This window comes from Plectropomus leopardus, chromosome 8 (genome assembly GCF_008729295.1).
Source record: "Plectropomus leopardus isolate mb chromosome 8, YSFRI_Pleo_2.0, whole genome shotgun sequence".
Classification (NCBI taxonomy): Eukaryota; Metazoa; Chordata; class Actinopteri; order Perciformes; family Serranidae; genus Plectropomus; species Plectropomus leopardus.
In genome coordinates, this window is record NC_056470.1 from 12,564,725 (window position 1) to 12,588,799 (window position 24,075).

Sequence of the window (24,075 nt, forward strand, 5' to 3'; positions counted from 1 at the left end):
TTTTTTTTTGTTTTGTTTTTTAATCAGTCGGGATAAGATAACACAAAACGAAAACGCAGTTAAAGGAGTAACAAGGAACAAAGGGGGCACATATACACAAAAAGGTTTTGTTTTTTTTTTTATAAATACCCACAGCCCTTTATCTGCTGATACAACTAAATAAGTCTTTGCTCCAACAAACAAATGACGACCGAAATTAGACTTTTAATATTCACCGAACTATATCAAACATTTACCTGGGTCCAGACCACTGAGTCTGCCCAACTACGGGCCAAAGTGCAACTTCAGAGGGTCTTCGGGAATCTTCGGCTACCTTCGTCAGGGCCGATCTATAGCTAAAGCTCGGATCACGTGACAAGATTAGCTCCTCAGCATGAGCTCAGGTTTCTGATGCTCGGTAGCAACAAACATTTCTAATGCTCGCAAGCGCCTGAATTGTGATCTAAATATCTTCCGTTTTTCAAGAGTAGCTTTACTTCATAACACAGTATATTGTAGAAGAGTAGAACTAGAGCTATATCACACAGGAGTGCGCTTTTTCGGCATATTTGGACATTTTTCCGTGCTAGCTAGCTAAGGTTAGCTTGTCGGCTAACGTGAACATCAACATGAATATTGACAACGTTAATCAGTCTGTCACAACTGGAGTTTCTTCTACGACGTCTTCAACCTCAAGTAATTGTGTCGCAAATGATAATGCAACAACTAACGTCAGCAGCATCCCTTCAGTGACGAGTAATGGTAACGTTATATGTCTTTTGTTTACTAGTGTTATTGTCCATGTTGTGCTCACATTAGCTTGCTAACGTTAGTTTAGTTCTCTCAGAGATGGATGATTTGTTTGCCCGCCACAATATATTTGCAAGCATTATGTATTTTTCATGTGTGAACTTCGATTTATTTTTATTTTTTAATTTAATCTAATGCTCTTTTTTGCAACACTTGTTTGCAAACGGGGTTTAGACTTTGCTCATTCTTAATTTTGGTAGTAACGACTTTATCATTACACTTTAGATGAACCAGATAGCAACACATTTTCCTCCTTTAACATACACTTATCCTAAACACTTCAATTACAGCTTCAGCCTCAGCTGTCATGGTAACACCATCGGCAGACTCATCTGTCTCCAACGGTGTCTATGTTCCTGGTGGCATCACCAATGGAGATGTAAAGCCTGCCCTTTCCACCACGCCCCTGGCAGATTTCCTCATGCAGCTGGAAGAGTACACTCCCACAGTAAGTAAAATTTAGTCAGTGAGCTTACTATATTCTGCATTCACAGCACACGTTGTTGGAAAGGTCACATATTCAAAAATACTTTATATGTTAAAGTTGTTAACAGCTAAATTCTGTCTAATGTCTGAAACAAGTTTGTACTCTCTATCAGTGATATTATACTTATATATGAATGTATATATATACATTCAACCTAGGTACAAACAGTATAATATATAATAGAGTCGCTCTTTAGTCAACAATATTAAATTGACATTCATGACAAATTTCTATCCCCCTACCCTTGATGACCATGGCCGTTTTTTACCAAGCACTGTTATCCTAAGGAAATGCTGTTAGTTTCCTCCAGCAGCCACACTGGCCACAAATATTTTTTCAAACCATTCTTTTGAAAACCAAAAACTTTTATTTTATTTTATTTTATTTTATTTTATTTTTTGCACAAAATTCATATCGGTAGTGTTCTATAATTTCACCCCAATAACAAAAATATATCTCTTTAACAAAAATATATCCTCCCCTTTTTTAGCTTTCTGTACAGTAAACTTAAAAATACCTCTCAAATTGTAGTTGCTGTCCTGTACTACAAAAAAACAAACTTCTGTACACATTGTGTACTTTGATTTTACTCTGAATATTATTTGCATTATTTTGTAATGTACCAAATCATTACATGTCATAGTCTAGAAAGTTAGAAACAATGAATAAGTGTAATCGTCACCAGCTCTATTAATAATTCGTGTGGCTCATTTTTGTAGTAAAGCTATTGGATTTGAAGTTATTTTAGAGGTCAACCAACACAATCACACACAATGATATGTGAAACTTTAATATGGTTTTTTGTTTCGAGAACTTTATTAATGTATGTTTCAGAAGAAGGGGACAAAACAAAAAACACCTTTGCCTTTGTATTCTTGGAATTTATTGTAATTTTGTATTACATGTTCGAAATAAAATGATAAAATGGATGAAATGAATATATATATAAGGAATATAGTTAAGCAATAAATTATATACAAGGCCTTTTAGTGTAATATATCTCTTGATTTAAACAGGATCGCTAATGACACTGAATTTTTTCATTATGATAGTCAATATGTCGATGTCCATGTTAATCTATGATCAGTCACAACCACTAACAGAATCCCTGTCAGTTTCAGTGAAAGCAAGCAATGTTAATCTTTTTTTTTTTTTTCCCCTGCAGATTCCTGATGCAGTTACAGGCTACTACCTCAACCGGGCCGGCTTTGAGGCTTCTGATCCAAGAATGTAAGCGCAACATTGACTGACTCTATGAAGTATAGGCTACTCTCAAGCTTCAGTGTGACCGGGTCTTTGAACAAGGGACAAAATGACCCAAATCATTGTGCTGTAATTGTTGTCTCATTCAAAAGTAAGAGTCACAGGCAGGGCCGGATATCATTATAAAAATTAAAACAACCAGTGCTAATACCATTTCCCTTTAAGTGATACCGATCCCAATAGAGTCCTTCATTTGGTACCTTTTATTCTACTTTATACCAGTTACCTGAATGAAAGCATCCTGTTGCTTAAAATGACACCAGGCGCCACAGGTGTGTAGTATTGCCGCACTTTCTGGGCACCCTGAACCTCCCAGCTCAGTTTTATTGCTTGACCTCACCACAGACTGCATGGGCTTTAGCTGCTGTGGTAGTGGTTCAACTCATAGCTTCCATTAAATGGAACAGTGCTTGGGGTGATTGGCTGCGAACACAACCATACATAAGGCTTCTTCATCAAACGCAGGTATCATTTGATAGGAGAAATTTTGGAAAACTTGGTGATGGGTTATAACCACCACTTACAGGGCAGGCACACAAGGAGTACAAGAGGAGTGCTTTTGAATGTGTGAATGAGAGGTACATTGTAAAGCCCTTTGTTTAAAACCACTATATAAAAGTAGCACCTTTAACAGTCTATTTAGTTTTTAAAATGAAGTGTTAGAAGTTGAAAGATCTGAGAAACTGACTTGATGTAAGGTTAAGTGTCATGCCTGTCAGACTTTTTTCAAATGGAGTTTTAACAAAAGCACAGTAGCTGTTGCATGTCTGTATACTGGTATACAGTACACACTTAACTCAGCATGCACGAGCACAAAATACAGACTCTTCAGCCTAGTCGACCTTTTACTGTAATCTTTATCACAGTTGCTGAAAGATTTCTTGGAAGTGAAAACGACATCATATGAACTCTTTGATCTGACTAATTCCTTTTTTTTTTCTCCACATGATAAATAGATAGATACAGATAGAGAGACAGACACATTGATTTTCTTTTTCATCTCTTCAGAATCCGTCTGATCTCCCTTGCTTCTCAGAAGTTTATCTCAGACATTGCCAATGATGCACTGCAGTACTGTAAAATGAAGGGCACCGCCTCAGGAAGTTCCAGGAGTAAGACAAAGGTCAGTGTTTCTCTCATTTTAAACATTTTGTTTCCATATGTAAATCTTCCATACACAGTGGCAGAACTGTATTTGTGTATTGTGAGAAGATGGTGACAGAGGTAGTAGTCAACTGCCTGTAACTGCTCTGATCATGTTCCTGATAATTAATAGCTTTGTATTTGTCTTTTTTTCTAAAAATAGGATAAGAAGTACACTCTGACTATGGAGGACCTGACTCCTGCGCTCACAGAATATGGCATCAATGTCAAGAAACCCTATTACTTTACATAGAACTGTCTTCCTTTTACGGCTTTTTGCTTTTGCTAGTTTTATCTCCCCGCTGACAAACTAGAGTTCATCAACACCTTTATTGCAAAATGGCTTTTATTTTCTCCTTTTTTTGATTATGGTGCTTTAGTACAGCTTTGACAAATCTATTAAGTCACTTTGCCATTTGTTATGTTTTTGTGGAGCCACCTTTACATTGTGTTAAATTGTAAGATTACGTTTTATTGTGAAAATAAAACCCTTACCATAACTTTTATATTAGTGAGATGTTACATTTTTCCAACACAAGGAGAAGTGCTGTACTTTTTCTGACATTCTGCCAGTGTTGAAACAAAAGTAGTAAGTGTAAAAATACCCTCTTAAAAGCAAAGTCCTGTATTCAAAATCTTACCCAATTAACAGTACAAAAAAACTGAAGGTACCAAACATAAAACTGCTCATTGTGTGGAATGGCTAATTTCAGAGTCAGATATTATTGAATTTTAATTATTGATACATGTATGGCTTCATTACTGAAAGGCTGCAGCTGGTAAAGGTGGAGCTAATTAAAATATATCTATATACTGCAGGGTCCTTAACCTATGTGCCTGTGTACTTAATTGTATTAGGGACTGTACTCCATTTATCAGAGTAGGGGGTGGCTCGGGTGTCGTTTTAGTTGAAGTGGTTTGTTTGTTTGTTGGTTTTTCCAACCCTCCCTGGAGCAACAAATGTATAAATATTTCTTAAGCCACCCTGGTGGACTGGAGGAAAATGTATGACCATACTTCCACAATAAATAACCATATTTCGCTGTTTCTGGCCATTATAAATGGTGAGATTTTAGAAATTTTCAAAGAAACATGCCTTTAAAACCCACTTTGGTGTTTGGGGGTTCATATAGTATTTAAAAGAAATAAAAAAACAACCATTTGAAGCTGAAATGTCCCTCCCATACATAATTCCTTCCTCAGTGCTTAAAAATATCTGAAGAGACTCCCCTGTTTTGTGCATACCCTTAAATAATGAACAGTCCTGTACATCAGTAAATTCTGAAGATGTGAACTTACTACTTTAAAAATCTTATTTTGCATTAAAATGCAGTTCAGAAGACCTTGGTTAATTATTAGAAAATGCAAATGTAATGATTGACCCAATATACAATATATTGGTAATTTCTGTAGAAAGAGCATAATAGAAAGCCAGATTAGCTTTTCTTATTGTCCTGTTAACACGAATACATGCTTTTGTCTGGGAGTTATGGAAAGCTGATGGTATTGTACTGCAGTAAAAAAAAATACTATTTATACATGCTAAGTGTAACAGCACAAGTACTCGGGAAGTTGCCTAATACGTGCAGGAACGTTTTGTTGTTTTCCTAGATTAAATTACCATTAAACAGTACATTGGTGGGTTTACCCAAGTATTTGCTATTAATTTACTATTTACGAAGAATTTACTTTCTCGCGAAGGCAGGGTTTTGTCCGCAACCGCCAACCGTAGTATGTCTCTCCTGAGCCACCGTACATGCTAACAGCGCATATGCTGGTGATTCAAACTACTCGCGTGTTGTTAAAACGCTTTTTTGTTTCGTCTGAAAGAGGGGATAAAGTGTACGAATGTCTCTTCAATCAACAAATCCCAACAACCCGATTGTGTTCTTCGACATAACCATTGGAGGGCAGGTGAGTAGAGAAAGAGTCTTAGCTAACGCGGACTTTACTTTCATGCTAGCTAACGTTGAATTAACGGTGCCATATCTCGCCAGTGTCACTAATGTCGTGTTTTGGTTAAATGTTGTTATGCAGTGAAGTACGCTGGTGGTATTTGAATGCCCTCACTTTACTACACTTACCAGATACACACAATGAACAATGTGTAGACCACAGACTGTAGAATCTCCATTATTCTCTTTCGGTTTATATTGTGGTGAGCGTCTTGTAGTGCATTTACGGTCTGTTGGTTGTCTATGTGTTTTTGTATTTTAATTATGTCACTCACAGGTGTTTTATTGTTTCGCTTTATTGCAATTTAGATACTTATCTAATCCATCACCCGGACTAAACATAGTTTACTCAAATTAGTTTACACTTAAACACCCTAAGAAGTAATCAAATATTATACTACGGTCAAATTGAGATATATGAAGATGTTCAGCGCATGGGAAAAAAGCCTTATTCAACTTGTGTTAATCCATCTTTACAATGACATTTGTCTGATCTCATTTTGGTAATCTTACCTCTTTTTTTTCATGTATTTATTTTTTAAGCAAACTGTTTTCTAATATGTCTTCAAAAGTAAAATTTGGTCCTTTCTTGGCCTCCACACATAACTGTTATTTTAAAAAAAACTGCAAAATTAGGCTATTCAAGCCGCTTTTGAATAGACATCATGAGTAACAGCCACATCAAAACTGAAAGGACTGTCTCTTCACCTGTTAAATTGAGGTTGCACAGGTGTCCAACCTGTGCACATTTGAAAATGTTGCACAGGTTTGGATTTGTTTTGCAAACTATTCCTTTTGTAAAATAAGAATTGAAAATAGGATGAGGTGATAGGGAGAAAATAAATCACAATATTTTACCACATATCTCATCACTGATATTGCAACAGTATTGTATTGTTGACTATTGGTGATTTTACAGAAATATATTTATACACTTAATGGGTTAAGGCAAATAATAGAAAAGAAAATTACATAACTTTACTGTAACTTTAACCAGAAAACACTTTTAAGACAATATCTAGTTTCATATCATGATATCTATTCATTGCCCAACCTTAATTAAATCATTTTCTCAGATACAGTATGCCCCAGATAGATGTTATGCTATTTTTTTTTTTTTTTTTTTGTAAATCTTGGAACTTCTCATAAATCTTAATCGAATGTATTTGTTTGCTCAACTTCTCGAGGATTTCATCTAACATAGTACAGTTCAATTATGACTAAATGAGAAATCTCACTAAAAGGTAGATGCAGCTAATCTGCAACTTTTAATCATGTCACTTGGGCTGTTCACAAATTTTCATACTGATGCGATTTAGTATCCCTAAAGAATATGTGAGATACTTATGTACCAATAGTACGTGAATTACATACTGTATCCCACAATGCAATACGGTAGAGGACAACATTATCTAGAACAGCGACCAAAAGAGTTCTATGATGCCACTAATGCTTACATTTTAGAGTAAGTATGTAGGTAGTGTAAGACTGTACTTAGCTGTAGGTGTAATATAGTTTTAAAATTATCTTTAAATTCCTGGTAGAGCTGAAGTTACCAGAGGTTGACTTGGTTATGTGTCTCCAACTTGCAAGGAGGCACTCAGAAAGTGACGTGGTAATTACAGATCTGTGCATCTGAAAATATACGTACTACTGTTTATGTACGCAAAAGTATGTTGAGCAATAGCATTAGTATGTAGTGCACATGTGATTTTGGATGCAACATTTATTTTAAGCAGCAGGTGTTTGCCCAGTTGTCGTGAGGGATGTAACGATACATCCATCTTGATCGATTTTGTCATCTTTAAGATTCATAAGCTTTCAATCATATCACATGATCATCATTAAGGTCAAGAATAAAGTTAAACCTCTTGAAATAAATTGTTACACATGAAATGCATTTATTATTATTTATTTGTATAAACAAAGGGTAGAATAATACATGGTTCGGTGGAAGAAAAATGGAGGACTGTGTTTCGAGATATTTATTGAGAAGCAATACATGTAAAAAAAAAAAGAAATACATATAAATCATGAGTCAACACAGCATTTCCCTCAAGTCTAAAATTATCTTTGTAAAGGGCTGTATGACAAACACATACAAATAAATGTAGAAATTAGAAAATGTATGGTGTGATTTCTGTATTCTTTTCAAAAGTTTAGCATTATGATTACAGCTTTCAGCAAAACTTTGCTCCCAAACTCGGCAAAGAATTACATTTGAAGGTTCAGTCACAGCCTCTTGTCGGCTGCAGCATTTGAGCAGTTTAATTATTTGCCCCCAAACACTTCTGCATGTGCTGATGGAGAGGTGAGAGATGTGTGTCTGTGTCCAGGCTTAAGTTTAAGCATCCAACACGCAGCATTTACACAGGTCAACCATTCATAGATAGTAGCTCAAGTCTTAATTCACTTTCTCCCATCATGCCTTCCCCTTGCTGATGGCTGTCAGGTGTGCGATGTAACATTTTTATTGTCGACCTCTTTTTCTATTACACGTGAAGGAGAGAGTTTCTCTTCACCTTTGATGGGTTAAACACAGCCACAGGGAGTTGGTGTTGTCGCGTCCCTTTGCTCAAATGCCAGTACACGTGCCACAAGCACACGTTTTCTGGCAGTTGGCTGTATGGTCCTTGCGACTTGCTGTTTACCCAGAACACCACACCCATCAGGAAACTGTTTGTACACTCCAACCATAGAAGGTTAACCGTGATATAGGCAGGTACTCCGTAGCCTAAGACCATACAGGCCACAGAAACGGTGAGATAGGGTATCCAAAATACACCAAAGCCCAGTGTTAGGCTGAACCACAGAGGCGGGTACGGTTGGACGGTCTCCTGATAGTTCTCCTTGCTGCTTTTTGTCTCGGTGTTGTTGGTTGAGATGAACAAGAAGTCGCTGCTCTGGTTTCCTTGTTCTTCCCTCTCTTCAGATAACCTCTCAGCCTCTTTCAGCCACTGGGGAATCATTGACCAATAGGGCAGCATTGTGCATATTACACATGTGAAAAGCCCCAAAATAAAATACGCAATCAGTGCAGACTCCTCTACTTGACACACTAGAGCCTTTATCCCTGTCACATAATCCAGTTCCATCAGATCAGAGTTGGCAGAAACAAAAGAGTAAATGTAAGCTAGTATCCACACCAGCACTGTCAGGGAAGCGTTCCTCAGGTATTTGCCAAAGGTGCTCTGGTTGCAGAGGTTGCTGTCTACTAAACAATAGTCCAGAAAACCCAGGCACATCATGGGCAGCGGCAGTGCTCCATATGTTGTTGAGGCCTTTGCCAAGATGAAGCAGAGTGACACAAGATACCTGTCGGGACCAAGAAACCACATGCTTGCCACAAATAACACCATCACCAAGTCAGCCAGGACGATGGACAGGCTGCATATGCTTAAAAAGGAGGTGTACCGCTTCGGGCAGCATAAGTGAAGGACAGCTGCGTCCAGTCCCAACTTGAAAAACATAAGTAACAGATATTTGTCAGTGTTGCCAGTGTGACAGCCAGATGCCTCATCCCATTGCTCTATGATACCCAGCATTTTGACTGTATGGCTAGTTTGGGCTGCCGACTCAGGCAGCATTAGTTATACTGCAACAATGTTCGGTTCAAGATGGTCCAGGAAATGCTGTGAAAGAAAGACAAGATAATATTGATAAGGAAATTTGGCTATAGAAATAATAGACTGCAATAAATGATTAGAAAAAGCGTGTAGATGCATGAGTCTGCAAGCTTTTCACACACCAAGAGGCAAGAGATGGTTGAGCAGGTACCGGTAGATTGAAAGCCACACAGACTCTGACACATCTCATCTTATAATCAATTTTGTAAGTAGATGGCAGCCTTTCTAACAATAATACTAAGTATACAGACTTTAGTTTAGTTTAGTTTAGTTTATTCAGTCATGACAACACCAAATATTGTACACAGTATTGACATTTCACACAAAAACACAAAATCATTAACTCAAGAATCATGTGTTGAATATTGACTGAAAAGGCATAGGCAGAAGCAGACTGCTTATTAAAGCCTATCCTATATTATCAACTTTTTGGTCCACCAACCTCCAGAAAAACAAAGAAGACACAACAACAGATAATTAATCACACTTATAAGCTTCAAAAATAGCTTTACAAACCATTTTCTTAAAAACCAAAAAAGAATGACATGTTTTTAAATTTATGTCGGCATCATTCCAGAATTTAACGCCTATAATGGAGACACATCTTCTTTTCATACCTTTTTTAGCTTTTTGTACAGTAAACTTGTAAACACCTCTAAGATTATAAGGACTGTCCTGAATTGAAAAGAACCTCTGTATTGAGTCAGGGAGCATTTTTGATTTTGCTCTGAACATAATTTGCATTATTTTATAATAAAAACAGATCATTAAATTTCATAACATGAGAATTTAGAAAAAGTATTTCTGTGTGTGCATAATAGTCAGCATTATTGATGATACGTATAGCTCGTTTTTGCAATTTTACAATTGAATTTAAGGTGGTTTACTTTATGCATGAAATAGTGCCTCTCCTCTTTTTAATGCTATATTTCATGAAAGTGGATTCATTTTTAATGATGTAAGTAATGGTGTGTTTTGTTTCAGTTGATGTGTCTCATCTCTGATTATAAAACACTGTGGGAAACCCTGGCAGGATACCTGAGACTCATTCAACACCCAGCCAAAGGACAGATGTCTGAAATCTGTCAAATGTTTTCTCTTAAAACTCTTCTCTTGAACATAAGTGAAACTAGATGCATTGTTTCCTCTTTGAAAGGTCTAGTGTGTAGGATTTAGTGGCATCTAGTGGTCAGGTTGTAGGACTGGAACTTTCAAGTCTTTAAGACAACTACCAGAGTTGTTAGATACCACAATTGTCTTCTAAACTGCCTAAAATGTTGCATCAGGTCCTGGCGAGTGCACAAGTCTATGCACAGTTCTGACACCAAATAATTTATTAATAAACCTTTAACGGCAGTTTTCCTGGAAGTCAGTTGTCGGACGGTCTAAAACAAGTTGTTTTAGTTTGGCAAAGAAGAATTTATTTCTTCTTATTATTTTTAGGTGATTATAACCTAATGGAAACGTCGGAATGAATAATATATACTGTTGCTGCCAATAGATGCCCCAAAATCCAACACACTGGACGTTTTAGGTTTTATAACATCTATATTTTTTGTGTAATTCATAAACACTGAATCACATTTTGAAAGATAAACAACTATATATATTTTGCCTCACAGACTAAATTTAGCTAATGTGTTAATTTCCTAAACTTGTTGTGCAAGTTAACTAGAGATAACATTGAATTGGTAAATGTGTGTGCTGAGTGTACATTATCATGTCACCAGATGTGTAATTATAACTGATTAGTACTGTTCGTTATCACACACCCACCTAAATAAGGCATGTGACCAGCGGAGATATTACTAGTTTTCCACGTTTATGATAAGAAAAGCAAACAATCAGTAAAGCATTGATAATTCCATTGTCGCTCACTGTCAGTACAGTACACTGTTACTGCACACAATTACACATTGTGTAACACATTGCACACAAGTTTTTTTTTTTGGTGATTTTTTTTTTCCCCTGCAAAATAAATTCATATTGACTTTAATTATTGTAGTTTTGAAACACACTTTTGCTTCTCAGATAAATTGCATTCAAACTAAAACATACCTTTATCACACTTATTGTACTAATATAATATGTGATATGAGTTGAATACCACCATAATGATATAACTAGTGATAAGTAAACACACTGAGGTGTACTTAGTTCTGCCTTTCAGATGCTTTCTGCTAAAATACAAAAACTTGAAAATAGGTGAAAGGAAATTATTTCCAACATTCTTTTCTCTTTCACAGTCTCTCCTGGCATGTTTATTATGCCAGCTGACATTGCCATGATGATAAGAAATGATATGTTGTGCAGCCATATCACATTTGAAATTCAGTTTTTTGCATGTTGTTACTTACTTTTTCCAGCAATGGTACTCATTCTAAGAGCTCACACTGTCCTGCATTTCATTTTGTAAAACTGATGACAGGAGAAACAAGTTCTGTCATTTAATGCATGTAACATATACTCAACAAGTTAAAAAGTAAAATACATGTAACCCTAAACTGTCTGTACCTCTGTGTTCAGGGTTGTCCCAATCCAGTGAGTTTCAGTATAGATCCAGTCAGAGGTCCTGCACGCGTTCATCTGGACTTGTCGATGAACTGCCGTCAGGTGGAGCGGCTCCCTTTCAGGCAGCTTTTTACGGCTCCACCTTCACATTGTGAATGCAAACATTCTGTGGGACACACCTACTGTGTCTTCCAGGAGGCCCACTTGTTTTCCGTCCTATATGCCCCTGAGGGAGCTGCCTCTTGTTATGTCGATTTACATGTCCTGTAACAGATAACCTGGATTGGGAACACAGCTTCTACGGACAATACGTGTAGCTGAAACCACACCCTGTGAGTGGTTTTGTTCACCTGCACCCTATACATCCCTATACAGTTACCCAAGCATTAGGAAGAATCTGCATCGATTGTTAAATGTTGGAGGCCTAAAGTTGCTTTAGAAATGCTTGCCTGCCAGGCTATAACACTGACAGCTGCACCATGCTTTTAATGTCTGTTGAAAAGTTGGCACAATCAGGTGTTTTGGCCAGCTATTGCATGTCTTATGCGTGCAGACATACTAAAATGCAGGGGTAGGAGTCTAAACGCAGTCTAATGATTCCTTGTCTCTTTGCCATGTGGGGCTGTTTGCTCTTGGTGTAAATATTTGCATCCAGGTACTTCAAGGTACAAAATATGCACAGGATAGTTAAAGGCAGTGTAGTGAAGTTGGCTGGGTGTTGTATCAATTGTACTTGATGTATCGCGGCTTGTTCCGCGAGGGATATATAAAATGAGGGAGGCAAAAATCCACTGCAAATTGTCACATCGTTTTTTAAAGCCAATTATTAACAGCTTGCTGTGGGCAAGAAGCTTAAAGTTCACAGGAAAAACATTGACACTTCCTCACTGAGAAGAGACAGGTGCTTCAGAATAACTTGAACAGTACTTTATTTAACTTTATCATAACATTATTTAATTTCATTATTACAGCACTTTATTTTAACAGTATTAAATTTAACTTTATCTAACTTAATTATAAAAGCATGTATTTAATTTTATTTCAGCAGTACTTTATCCTAACAGTGCTTAATTTAACTTAATTTTAACAGCACTTAAACTTTTCTAATAGAATTGTGTTTAACCAACTATTAAAACAGGACTTTATATCAACAGTACTTATACTTTTTTATAACAGTACCTTATTTAATTTGATTGCAACAGTATTTAACTTCATTTTAACAAACTTAATCATAACATTGCTTCATTTACCTTTATTGTAATAGTAGTTTATGAAGTAGTTTAGTGTTTTAGTTGTCTGCAGTGGTCTGCAGTAGTTGGGAGAATATCAACATTTACGTATATCTTGTGTGTCACGATCAAGCCTAAAAAATATTGTGATGTTATTTATAGGCCATATTGCCCATCCCTAGTTCAGTGCACATTTCTCATCTTCCTCACAGTTTTTGAATTTCCATTTAGAGAAAGCCAAAGCGATCTTTTAAAATGGCATTCGATACTCTCCTTTCAGCATCACAGCAAAAGTATTTCATCACTACATTTATCAAAATGTAGACAGTAGTGTATTATCTGAAAAAAAAAGTTAGAAAAAATAATTATATATGCTGTCTTACCTGTTGTTAGGTACGTCACACTCCAGCCACAGAAAACCCTCAGCAGATGAAATCCTGTGAGGTTAATGAATGTTCTGTACCGACGCTCAGCTTCTGTATTTAATATCATTGCCCAGAAACAACAAAACATACTGCATTGTTCTTAACAGGTGATCCAATGGGTGCTTGTTGGACTGAGTCGCATGTGTGGACTGAAGGGAGCGTGGTGCAGTGATGTCATATGGACAAACTGCTCTTTTCACAACAGCACAATGTTTGTTTTCACACACAGATACAGACACGTGGACAGTGTCCTAACAGTCGGCCATTTGCATGTCTCTCTTGGTTGTGGGAGGCCTGAGTGAACAAACACACACATACACACAACTCATAGAGGATTTAATGTATTCCACCTCATTTACATCTTTCTCTTATGTATGCTTTGACCGCTGGGAATCAGAAGCGAGACAGAATAGCTTGTGTTGTTGCGATGAAACAGTCTACTTGATATTTTCAGTAGAGTCAAGAGAGAACTTAAAGATCGAAGAGGAGTAAGACGATGTGTGTATGTGTCTGAGTGTGTGTATTCAAGGCCAGAAATTGAAGGAATGAAGATGCGAAGAAATCCTACACCAAATACTCAGCAAATGTGATGTGTTTTTGAACTACTTTCTGTTGACAAGTTTCTGAGTGTAACTGGTTAGTCCTGCTGAGGCCATCCATGTCATACAGGAATGACCAGTTTCTGTTCATTCACTATCGTTTTCCCTGAAGGGAAACTATTTGTCTGACCTTTTAAGGTCTACACTGTTTATCTCTTTGATTTGTGTGTTCACAAAAAGTTTTCTTGACTGTTTTGCAGGATGTCGGACGGATGAAGATCGAGCTGTTTGCCGATGTTGTTCCAAAGACGGCAGAGAATTTTCGGTAAGGAGGAATTGTGCATCACAGGCTGCTCAGTCAGATTATTTGATCACATGGTCTGTTAAAAATAAACATAGAGAAAAGTGATTATTACAGTTGTATATTTTCACAACAAATGAGAATATGTCTGAGTATTGAAAGATGTTACTTATAATCTCATCATCTCTTACAGGCAGTTCTGCACTGGGGAGTTCAGGTAAGGCAGTGTAATGTTACACAAACACTACCTCACCATCCTGCACATCTATTGGAAGAAATTAATATAATATTCATGAGTGTGTTTATTATCACCTAAAAATAAAAAATATTGTGTTTTCCATCAGAATGGGCCCTTTTTATCTACATACAGAGCATGTCCTGTTACACAGAGTTACCATTTTGTTGCACAATATCCCAGAGTGGACAAATCAAACACTGGCTCTAGATAGAGCGATTTGTGTGTTTGCGTCGGCCACCGTAGTTCTTCTACACGCCTGGGACGCAGGAGAAGTGTTTATTCTGAAACCTCACTGCTATATGCCATTAAATCCTACACACCGGACCTTTAATGTGCACTTAAAGAGAAACTTCAGCCTTTTTTTTAACGTGGACACCATTTCCCTATGTTTTTGTGTTTAAGTGATTAATTGGAACAACAACTTTTGACAGTGGTCCAGTATTGAGTGAGAATTAGGCTATAGTGTAACAATTTTGGTGCAATAGGACACTGTCAATGCACGTCTATTACAAGTGCTTGTTTTTGACGCTGACAGGCTCAGATTGTTATCAAAAGTGTTTGACAACATAATGGAAAGGTCCCGACAGAGAAATAAAACACTTTTCTTTGCCTTTTGCTTGATTCGCTCTGTTTGGTATTGTGTTTAATCAAGTCTCATGAGTTGAGGTCTTGCAGGATTGCAATACCAAACAGACCGGATCAAGTGAAAGGAAAAGAAAAAATGTTTTATTTCTCCGTAAGGTCCTTGCGTTACACTATCAGACACTTAGATTAACGATGTAAGCCTGTCAGTGACAAAAACAAGCACTTTTATTGGCTGTACAATGACAGCGTGCTATTGCTACAAGTTACTATCAGGCTCAAACAAATGAAGGATTCACAAAGCAGCACAGACAGAGTAGCAGTTAAGGATCTTTATTACAGGCAAGGTCAGTACACGGTATATCAGTCCACAGGCAAAGGTATCCAAAAAGGCAGGCAAAAGAGCGGTCAAAAAACAAGCTAGGATCAATAGCAATACACAAGAAACACTGGGAAGTGTTTCTGGGAATGCTGGGAAGCTCACAAGGTGGTAAAGACAATCTGGCACAGAGCAGTGGGAAGACAGAGGCTAAATACACTGGGGCGGGCGAGACAATGACACACAGGTGAAACACATTAGGGCAGGGCAGGCAATCGCACAAGAGGGAAACTTGATAAATAGCAGGAACTTAACTAAGAGCAGGGCATGACAGTGACGTTGCAGCCTGTTTCACTGCCACGCAGCTAATTTTTAAAAAGTTGTTGTTTCCATTTTTCACATAAAAAAACCTGGGAAAGTAGGGTCCAGGCTGAAAAATGTGTTTTTTTACATCAAAGAAATCTGATTATTCCCAGCATTTGGTAGCAATCAGATTTTTCAGACATGAAAATAAGAAACTGTCTTCCCTTTATCAGAATAAGAAATGAGGAGAAACCTGATTAACACAAAAGGTTTCTGCTGGAGAAGCCTAACTATTTGGCCACATATATGCTCAAACAGGTCTCTGAAGGGTATCTGCATGTGCATGACAAAGAGCCAGGACAGGGGGCGTATCGCTGCGGCAGGAGTGCAGCAGAACGAAAGGAAAAATCATTACTTGGAGCTGTGCCTCCTTGTATCGAAACTACTTTAATTAAGTTGAGATAAGTAGAAGAGATCAAATGCATACGTGCAGCGAGACAAAACTGTGCTCAACTCCGTCCTCTTACTGACCAGATGCTCTGCAGATTATTTGAAGCTGATGTAGTGTATACAGCTAAACACTTTTTTATGTAACACATGTAATGCCCATTACCAGCCAAAACTGCAGGACACATTAACCTGTTGTAAGAATCAAAAAGCACACATTTTACGCAAAGATGTAAATCAACAAACAAAGACAAAGATCTACATGTGAAAGGTGCGTATTTGGAGAATGCTAAAGGAAGCTTTTAACCCACAATGTGCATGAAAATGGATGTGCAGCAGTTTTGCATTACTAGACTGATAAACGCTCTGCGCCGTTGTCAAATGTGGAGGCGCACCCGTATGCAAAGATGGCAGTCTGCCCATACGCACTGATAGTCAAATTCAAGGGCAATGCAGTGTAAACCCCAGTCATCTACAGTAGAACAGGATCGTTTTAATGACGGTCTAAGAGCTGTCTAAGAGATGTGGTATGTACCCAGACCTGCTGAAATGATGCACTATGTTCTGTCAAAACCACTCATCGCTAACATGGACATACCTGCTCTGCGAGAAGTAATCACTTAGCGTACAATACAACATGATATCTTCACCAACAACTTCATTTTGTTCTTAAACTTTTGTCCTACAGGAAGGATGGAGTCCCTATTGGTTTCAAAGGTTGCACGTTTCACAGGTATATACCATGGCAGCTTGGTTTGTAGAGCTCACATTATACTATGATGTTTGAAAGATTTTTATAATTTTTTTTTTTTTAGAGTTATTTTACCTGGTTTTCTCCTGGGTATTCACTGTCAACGCTGGCATTCAGGCTGTTCTGTCCTTGTTTTTCTTAATATTTATAGTTCTTAGAGGCTAACTTACCTATTAACTAGTAAGATCCTGAACACAGAATAAAATAACAGAACTTGAATGAGTTTTGTTTTTTTTTTTTTAATGAAAGGAATTCTAGTTGTGCTGACCATTGAAATCCAGAATAGGCACCTGCTGTTGGCTTATTAATGCTACTAAAGCAGTAGTATCAATGTGCCAAAAATCATATTAAACTACATCCTCAAGGGTATTATTTAGTGGTTCATTCATATGCAACTATAATATCTACATTAGAAGTGAGTAAACTGTAACTTGCTGTGTTTCATGGGAACTACAGTGTCCATGAGCCTGTTTACACGTGGTATTAACATGCGTCTTAGGTGATCTGATCATATATGGACAGCTCAAAGTCTGTCTGTTCACACCATCGACTGTATAATAAACATGAACATCATGACAGCTCCCCCCAAAGTGAAACCAAAACATTTCAATCACCACGTGGAGGCTGCCCTCACTATAGGTTTTTAACCCTGCCCCCTCCATCTTAGGGAATAGGACATGGACCAAACTAAATAATTAAAGTACATGTCAAATAATTTCCCCCAAAGTTGTTTTCTATCATTTTAGGTAGTTCATATCACACTGATGTCTGTTCAAGTGCTTGTTTTTCTGATGTTTGTTTTTAATTAGTTATTTGAGTTGACGTCATGATTGACAGCTGTGTGAGCCAATCTGTGTTGCTCCTTCACTCTCCACTTTTTGATACTATAACCCAAGAGATTTTAATAGCAGCATGGCTGTGGGGGGAAAAAAACACTGTTTACCTATTTTTATGTTTTTGTTATACAACAAATTATCAAAGTACATTTTATGTTTAATTTAATTTTAAAAAATGTTCACACATCATATATATCAGCATATCTTACCAGTCAGTCTTTCTGCCTGTGTGTATTTTTGGTTTACTACAGCAAATCTGACTGTACTGATGTGTTTATTGGCAGGGTGATCAAAGATTTTATGGTACAAGGAGGGGACTTTGTAAATGTAAGTACATGCACAACTCTTCTATTATGACTAGAGGTTACATGTTTTGCATAATTGTTTGCATTTATGGCCTGGATTCAGGCTTGGGTGAACTCTGACACTCATTCATCATAGTAATTGATGCTCAAAATAGATACACACAAGGTGTTAAGTATATTTGCTGTGAATACTAAACCTCATCTCAGTGGGGAAAAAACGGGTATTTTACTTGTTTATTCGTATTTATTTGATCTTTATTTTACCTGGAATATTCTCATTGAGATTTCAGATTTCCTGGCCAAGATAGCAGCATAAATAGTATCACATAAAATAATAAACAGACTAAAAATACAACAGCAAAAAAAGTTAAAATGATAAAACAGTATAAAAATGTCAAACACATAACACAAGCTACAGACTTAAAACAGTTTAGAGCTAACGACTGAATTAGCAGTGTTCAGTAACTGGACATGTGCAGTCAGTGGCCAAAAATAAAATTTAAAAAAAAGCTTGATTAGAGAAGAAGAATGTTGGCTGGATCTGTTTGTTTAATGGGGTAATTTCCCCCATAAACAATACAAAGACATTGATAATAAAAGCTGGTGAACTCATTGGCATTTTGCCTTTGTACATTTACTTAAGGAACTGTCTTCATTTAGTGAATAAATCTTTCCATGATGTTGGACAAGCTGCAGTTGAGTTGTGAACTGAGCAGGAGGACAATCCCCCCGTGTTGCACCTCCTGGTGGGGCTCTGCTGAATTACTGCAGTTCATGAGGTAGAACCTTCTCTAAAACTTTGTGAGCCCTATCTTATGTACTGCTTTCTGTCTTTTTTTGCAAAGGGTGATGGAACTGGTATCTGCAGCATCTACAGAGGTCCATTTGCAGACGAGAACTTCAAAATAAAACACACTGTGCCTGGTCTTCTGGCCATGGTATGTAGATCGATGTTCAGATGTTAGGGACACAATTGAATCAGCAAACGGTCTTTTTACATTGACTTCATCTTAATTAACATTTACTGCATTCATTTTGTATATCCTCTATTATACTATATCGAATATTATGTTAATTAAGATTTGATAAATCCACTCAAAGTGGACCCCAACCTCTGTAGACAAGAGAATTTGATTGATCCATTCAAAGTGAATTAAACCAAACCAATACAGACAAACAGATTTTTAACACTGCCATTTTTTTCTCAATTATGTTTGTCTTACTCAGGCAAACAGTGGTCCAGGGACAAATGGTTGTCAGTTTTTCATTACCTGCACTAAATGTGACTGGTTAGACGGGAAGCATGTTGTTTTTGGTGAGTAAATCTAACATATTCATTTTGCATGAATATTTATTTAGAGCGATGCTTCAGTTTGTGTATGTGCCAGTGTTTACCCTTTTTGTTCATGTGTCTTTCAGGAAAAGTGGTTGATGGTTTGCTGATCATGAGAAAAATTGAGGTAAAACACATTGTAATATTAGTTTATGTTTATATGTTGGTTTCAGTGGCTACATTTGTGAGAGGAGACCACCCATAATGGTGAAAAAAGGAATACTTTGCCGACAAAATTACCATTTATGTATCAGTTAATCATGCTGTGTTACCTTGAATTCCTGAAGGAAATGTTCTCACATGCCAGGAATCAACAAAGAATCCAAAAATGACAAACATTGTTGATTAATTGGAGTCATTGGAGACTTAATTTAACAACAGCAAAACTATGTCCAGACATTCATTTACAAGCTGTCACGTAAATCCTCCAGTATAATACATGCCTCAATTATCCAGTCATATGCACAGTGTTTCCCAAAAATACACTGAGCATATGACTGGATAAATTGAGACTTGGATTATATTGCAGGATTTGTGTGAGATTTTGTAAAATGAATGCTTTGATATAAGCCCTTTTTACGCAGAGATCCTGCAGTGGGACCACAAATAAAACCTTTTATTAAACTGCTTTTGCTTTTTTGTAACAGAACCAAACAGTCCAAGCATAATGCTGCCCCGGTGTATGATTTTAGACAGCGTGGCGTTGTTTCAGAAGCAAAAGATGCATGACGACTGTGATGTGTAAAACAGCAGCATTGGCTTCTAGTGTGGTGTATAACATACGCATCAGGCAGCACTTTCTAAACCACATCAATGGAATATCACTGCAATGACAATCATATACCGTCCCTGTTATCTGGCGGTTGATCTTGTCCTCTGCTTGCAGGGTAAAGAGCTCTTGTACCTCACTGTCCTCCCAATTTGTGCACATTTTAAGTTGCTGTTTTTCTTCTTTGGGGTAGCTGCTAACTGCTATCAGCTGCATTTAAAATCTCCCGGCTGTGGGTCGCACATATCACACACCATCAAAATCTCACACTCTTCTTTGCATGCCACCTGCCCCTTTTACACAGACACAGGCACTGTTACTACCTCCTCTGCTCTCTCAAAGACAAGACAGCAATGTTTGCTGCCATTTTTTGGATTCTTTATTCACTGGAGGCATGCAAGAAAGTTTATTTGACGATTTTAAGGAGACATGGCATGAATGATTGACTGAGATGTATATGTTTGTGTATATTTGTGTGTGTGTGTGTGTGTGTGTGTGTGTGTGTGCGCATATTTATAGTCTTTCTGTTTATTTTGTGGATGAAGTATTCCTTTAACACTCACCACATTGTACAACATGCTGCACTATACTATTATTTCACTCATCTCTGAATGGAAATCTGTTTTGAAGAGAGCCGCATATGTGTTTCAGGATATGTGTCAAATGCTTGTTTAACATTCACTATGAATGCTTTTATCTCCACAGTGGTTTTTAAAACTTTAGACAAATATTTCAAAGCAAACATCTAACCTGTGACTTAAACCCATTCACTGACATTTGCAGTGCGTTAATCTTGCGCTTCATCTTCATGTATATGTAACAAGTAAACACACTATGGATTTTGTGCATAAAGGGGTAATTTGAGCTGAGTGTAATGTTTACATGAATATTTGTGCTCCTTTCTGCCAACAGAATGTTCCTACGGGACCCAACAACAAGCCCAAACTCCCCATCGTCATCGCACAGTGTGGAGAGATGTGATCCAGAACTACACGACCTCTGTACACATGACATTGTGTCTCATACTCCCTTGATACTCCTCAGCAAACATCAACACCCACATGCTTTTTGTGTATGGAAGCATTCTCCCATTATGCACATTGAAGTACTGCATTAAGATCAGTAGTACGACCCTTTGGCAGTTTGCTGAGTTTAGTAAACCTGATTCCAAGATAACTGCTGCATCCAAATCCAAACTCTGATATTCATATCTCAGGTGGATTTTGGAGCGGACAAGACGTGCTTCATATATGGATTTAAAAGTCAATTTCCAAAACATTTTGTTAAACGTTTTTGATGTTTTTTGAGTCCAAATACAGACAGTTTGTGAATGCTGTTATAAAAGGACAAAAAAAGGTTCTTTATAATCCCAAGGAAAGATTTGTTCCACATGGGAAGCATTCCCATTCCCACACACTGTTTATCATTTATGATCAATAAATTTTTCACATTTTTGTAAACGGATGGAGGAGTTCTTGTTTGTTTAAATCTAAATGGCATCATGCTAAAGAGGTTTTTTTTTCTTTTATTGTTGGGAATAAAATATTAAATGTTGCACTGTTCTCTGAATCCCAAGTACTCAATGTATGTATACTATTTCAAGTATGCAGATGTAACAAATAATTTAATTGCTGTCAACCAGTTCCACAAAATATATGTATTTATTACAGTGTTTCCATGGAATGTAAGACCAATTCAGACCAAAGTCACAAAAATCTGAAAATATTAGTAATTATCAGGCCCTTTTTATGTTAATATTTTAATCCTCCATTTTATCAATTTAATCTCTAATGAAGAAACTAGTCACATAAACTGCTCTGAATTTACTACAGCATACCCAGTGTGATGTGCATTGTTGTGGGGAGCTAATTTCATCTTCCGTATATGTTTCTGACCTTGTAAAATATAGCTATTCTTTCATTTTTAAATGTATTGAATTTATCCCTAAATTGCATACAGACGTATATTTGGACTCTGAAGTGATGGTGCATACAAATGAATCTCAACCTCATTGCCGCAAAGCAAAAGAGGGAAACACTTTACAGTGAAAGGCGCGAGAGTCCTCCAAGGCATACACTCCAGTGCCAAGCAATCCTCTGCTGAACTTATGGCTACCTCCTCTTATCCCAGCCATCCATACAAATCCAAGCCATCAGACCCCTTCCCCCATCCACGCTCTCCCTCTTCTGCCTTGGACCTCGTTCCATTGGCACAAAAGAATCCTTTCAGATGGAGACTCTGTTCTTATGGAGGCAGGAAGAAGGTTTTTTTTTTTTAGGAGGAGGGGGAGGAGGGGGAGTCTCTTCGTGGGGAGGCTTTCTGGGGTCAATGCTAAAGCCCATCTTTGTGTGGGAGAACGGGACTCAGCCATTAACAGCGAGCTCTTCACACATCAGCCAGTGCTCATAAACAGTGCCAGTGGAGCATTAACATGACAATGGATGGAGGGGGGGGCTGCGGTGGGGTAGCCTCACACTCAGTCTGGGTTTGTCTGCTCCATGCTACTGGAAGTGGCGTTGGGTTAATGACTGCATTTAAGCAGTTTAATGGGCAGGGCAGTATAAGAGAAGGAGCAAATAGTATGATATTACATCACAATGTCACTGTTTAAGCTTAAGTGGACCCTTAAATTTGAGAAATGTAACCATCTAACAAAGCATTTACAGAAAAGGAGGACGTACAACATTTTAAACGTCCTCCCTTTGAAGACTGAATAATATCAGGGCACAAGAATTATTAAGGAACAGTATGGCTATTGTTGGTGTTGTGGCCTGAGATGACCTTTATTCAAACAGTCATGTCATGATTTTAAGCTTATTGTTTACAAAAAATATATATTTTAACTTATTAGGATTTAATTATTAAGAAACATTATGGTTATTGTTCATTGTGGGTGTTGTGTCCTGACATGACCTTTGTTCAAAACAGTCATGTCATGATCTGGGGCTGATAAAAATTTGGAAAAAAATCACATTTTAACTGTAATAATAGAGTTATTTCTAGAAATCGCATCTGAACAAACAGTAAATTCAGCTTTTCTTTGTTTACGTGCTGCAGTATATAGTTGTCGCCACTGACAGGCTGTGTATGCTGGTGGGAACTTGATGTTCTTCATAGCACACCACAATGAGCGTTCTTCTTAAATCTTCCAAAAGTATCCTGTATGTGTGAAAGACATTAACCCAGCATCTGCGATGATGCAGTAAAAATTATAAATGTTGCATTCACGTCATGGTCTGTACATACAATATTGAGGCTTTCCTAAACCTTCCCTTAAATTAGGTCAGTGGTCCCTCAATATATTTCCACAGGTATGCACTTGGTGCACATGGGGCTACAGACATTGTGGAGTGTGTATTGGCATTTTAGATTTTGTCAGTAGTGATGGCAACCGTAAAACCTTTGCATTCAGCCTCATGCAAGCATCCAGTTTACAAAATAAATCTCGAAGCTTGAGGGACATATATCAAAACTGGTTAAAAATTTAAGTCTAAAGACAACTGAACTCAAGATTCCCAAATATAAAAAAACATGAAATTAAGATAATCATAATGTCGTGTTCTTTCAAGACAACTTTATGACGACACCTTATTTATTAATATTGCATAGTAATATTTCTAGCCGTCACATTTGGCAGTATTTGTACATTTTATTAAAATCCATCAAAAGACTGTCACACAACAAGCAGACGCTCTGATCCAAAAGTGTCACAGCTATCTGTCTGACTTGTCTGGTTTTGACATCACTATAGGGCGGTGACAATGGACAGGTACATTCTCTTTCAGCCAATCAATTTTTGCAAACTGTTGTCTCAACTGAAAGTGGCAGTCGTCTCAGCCAATAAGAATGCGTTTTGTTTTCCCTGACAGATTCCAACCAATCAGAGGATTAGTAGGGCGGACCCCCGACCAGGAACATTCCCCG

At 37.4% G+C, this 24,075-nt stretch overlaps 3 protein-coding genes across 3 annotated transcripts; 2 read left to right on the forward strand and 1 right to left on the reverse strand.

Annotated features, from left to right (window-relative positions):
• The first annotated feature begins 371 nt into the window (after positions 1-371).
• taf10 (TAF10 RNA polymerase II, TATA box binding protein (TBP)-associated factor) lies at positions 372-4,184 on the forward strand. Its single transcript, XM_042491948.1, has 5 exons — positions 372-741; positions 1,080-1,237; positions 2,442-2,506; positions 3,548-3,662; positions 3,846-4,184. The coding sequence occupies exons 1-5, from the start codon at positions 609-611 to the stop codon at positions 3,933-3,935; spliced, it is 561 nt and encodes a 186-aa protein (XP_042347882.1). The 5' UTR covers positions 372-608; the 3' UTR covers positions 3,936-4,184.
• Positions 4,185-5,428: 1,244 nt separating this feature from the next.
• On the forward strand, positions 5,429-21,615 carry ppih (peptidylprolyl isomerase H (cyclophilin H)). The gene is made up of 9 exons (XM_042492598.1): positions 5,429-5,596; positions 14,228-14,292; positions 14,462-14,485; positions 16,846-16,890; positions 18,029-18,071; positions 18,895-18,987; positions 19,277-19,364; positions 19,469-19,509; positions 21,064-21,615. The coding sequence occupies exons 1-9, from the start codon at positions 5,531-5,533 to the stop codon at positions 21,130-21,132; spliced, it is 534 nt and encodes a 177-aa protein (XP_042348532.1). The 5' UTR covers positions 5,429-5,530; the 3' UTR covers positions 21,133-21,615.
• On the reverse strand, positions 7,608-13,564 carry si:dkeyp-100a1.6 (probable G-protein coupled receptor 160). The gene is made up of 2 exons (XM_042492597.1): positions 13,387-13,564; positions 7,608-9,269 (listed from the first exon to the last, which is right to left on the reverse strand). Exon 2 carries the CDS (start codon positions 9,222-9,224, stop codon positions 8,130-8,132), a length of 1,095 nt encoding a protein of 364 aa, XP_042348531.1. The 5' UTR covers positions 9,225-9,269; positions 13,387-13,564; the 3' UTR covers positions 7,608-8,129.
• Positions 21,616-24,075: the final 2,460 nt, after the last annotated feature.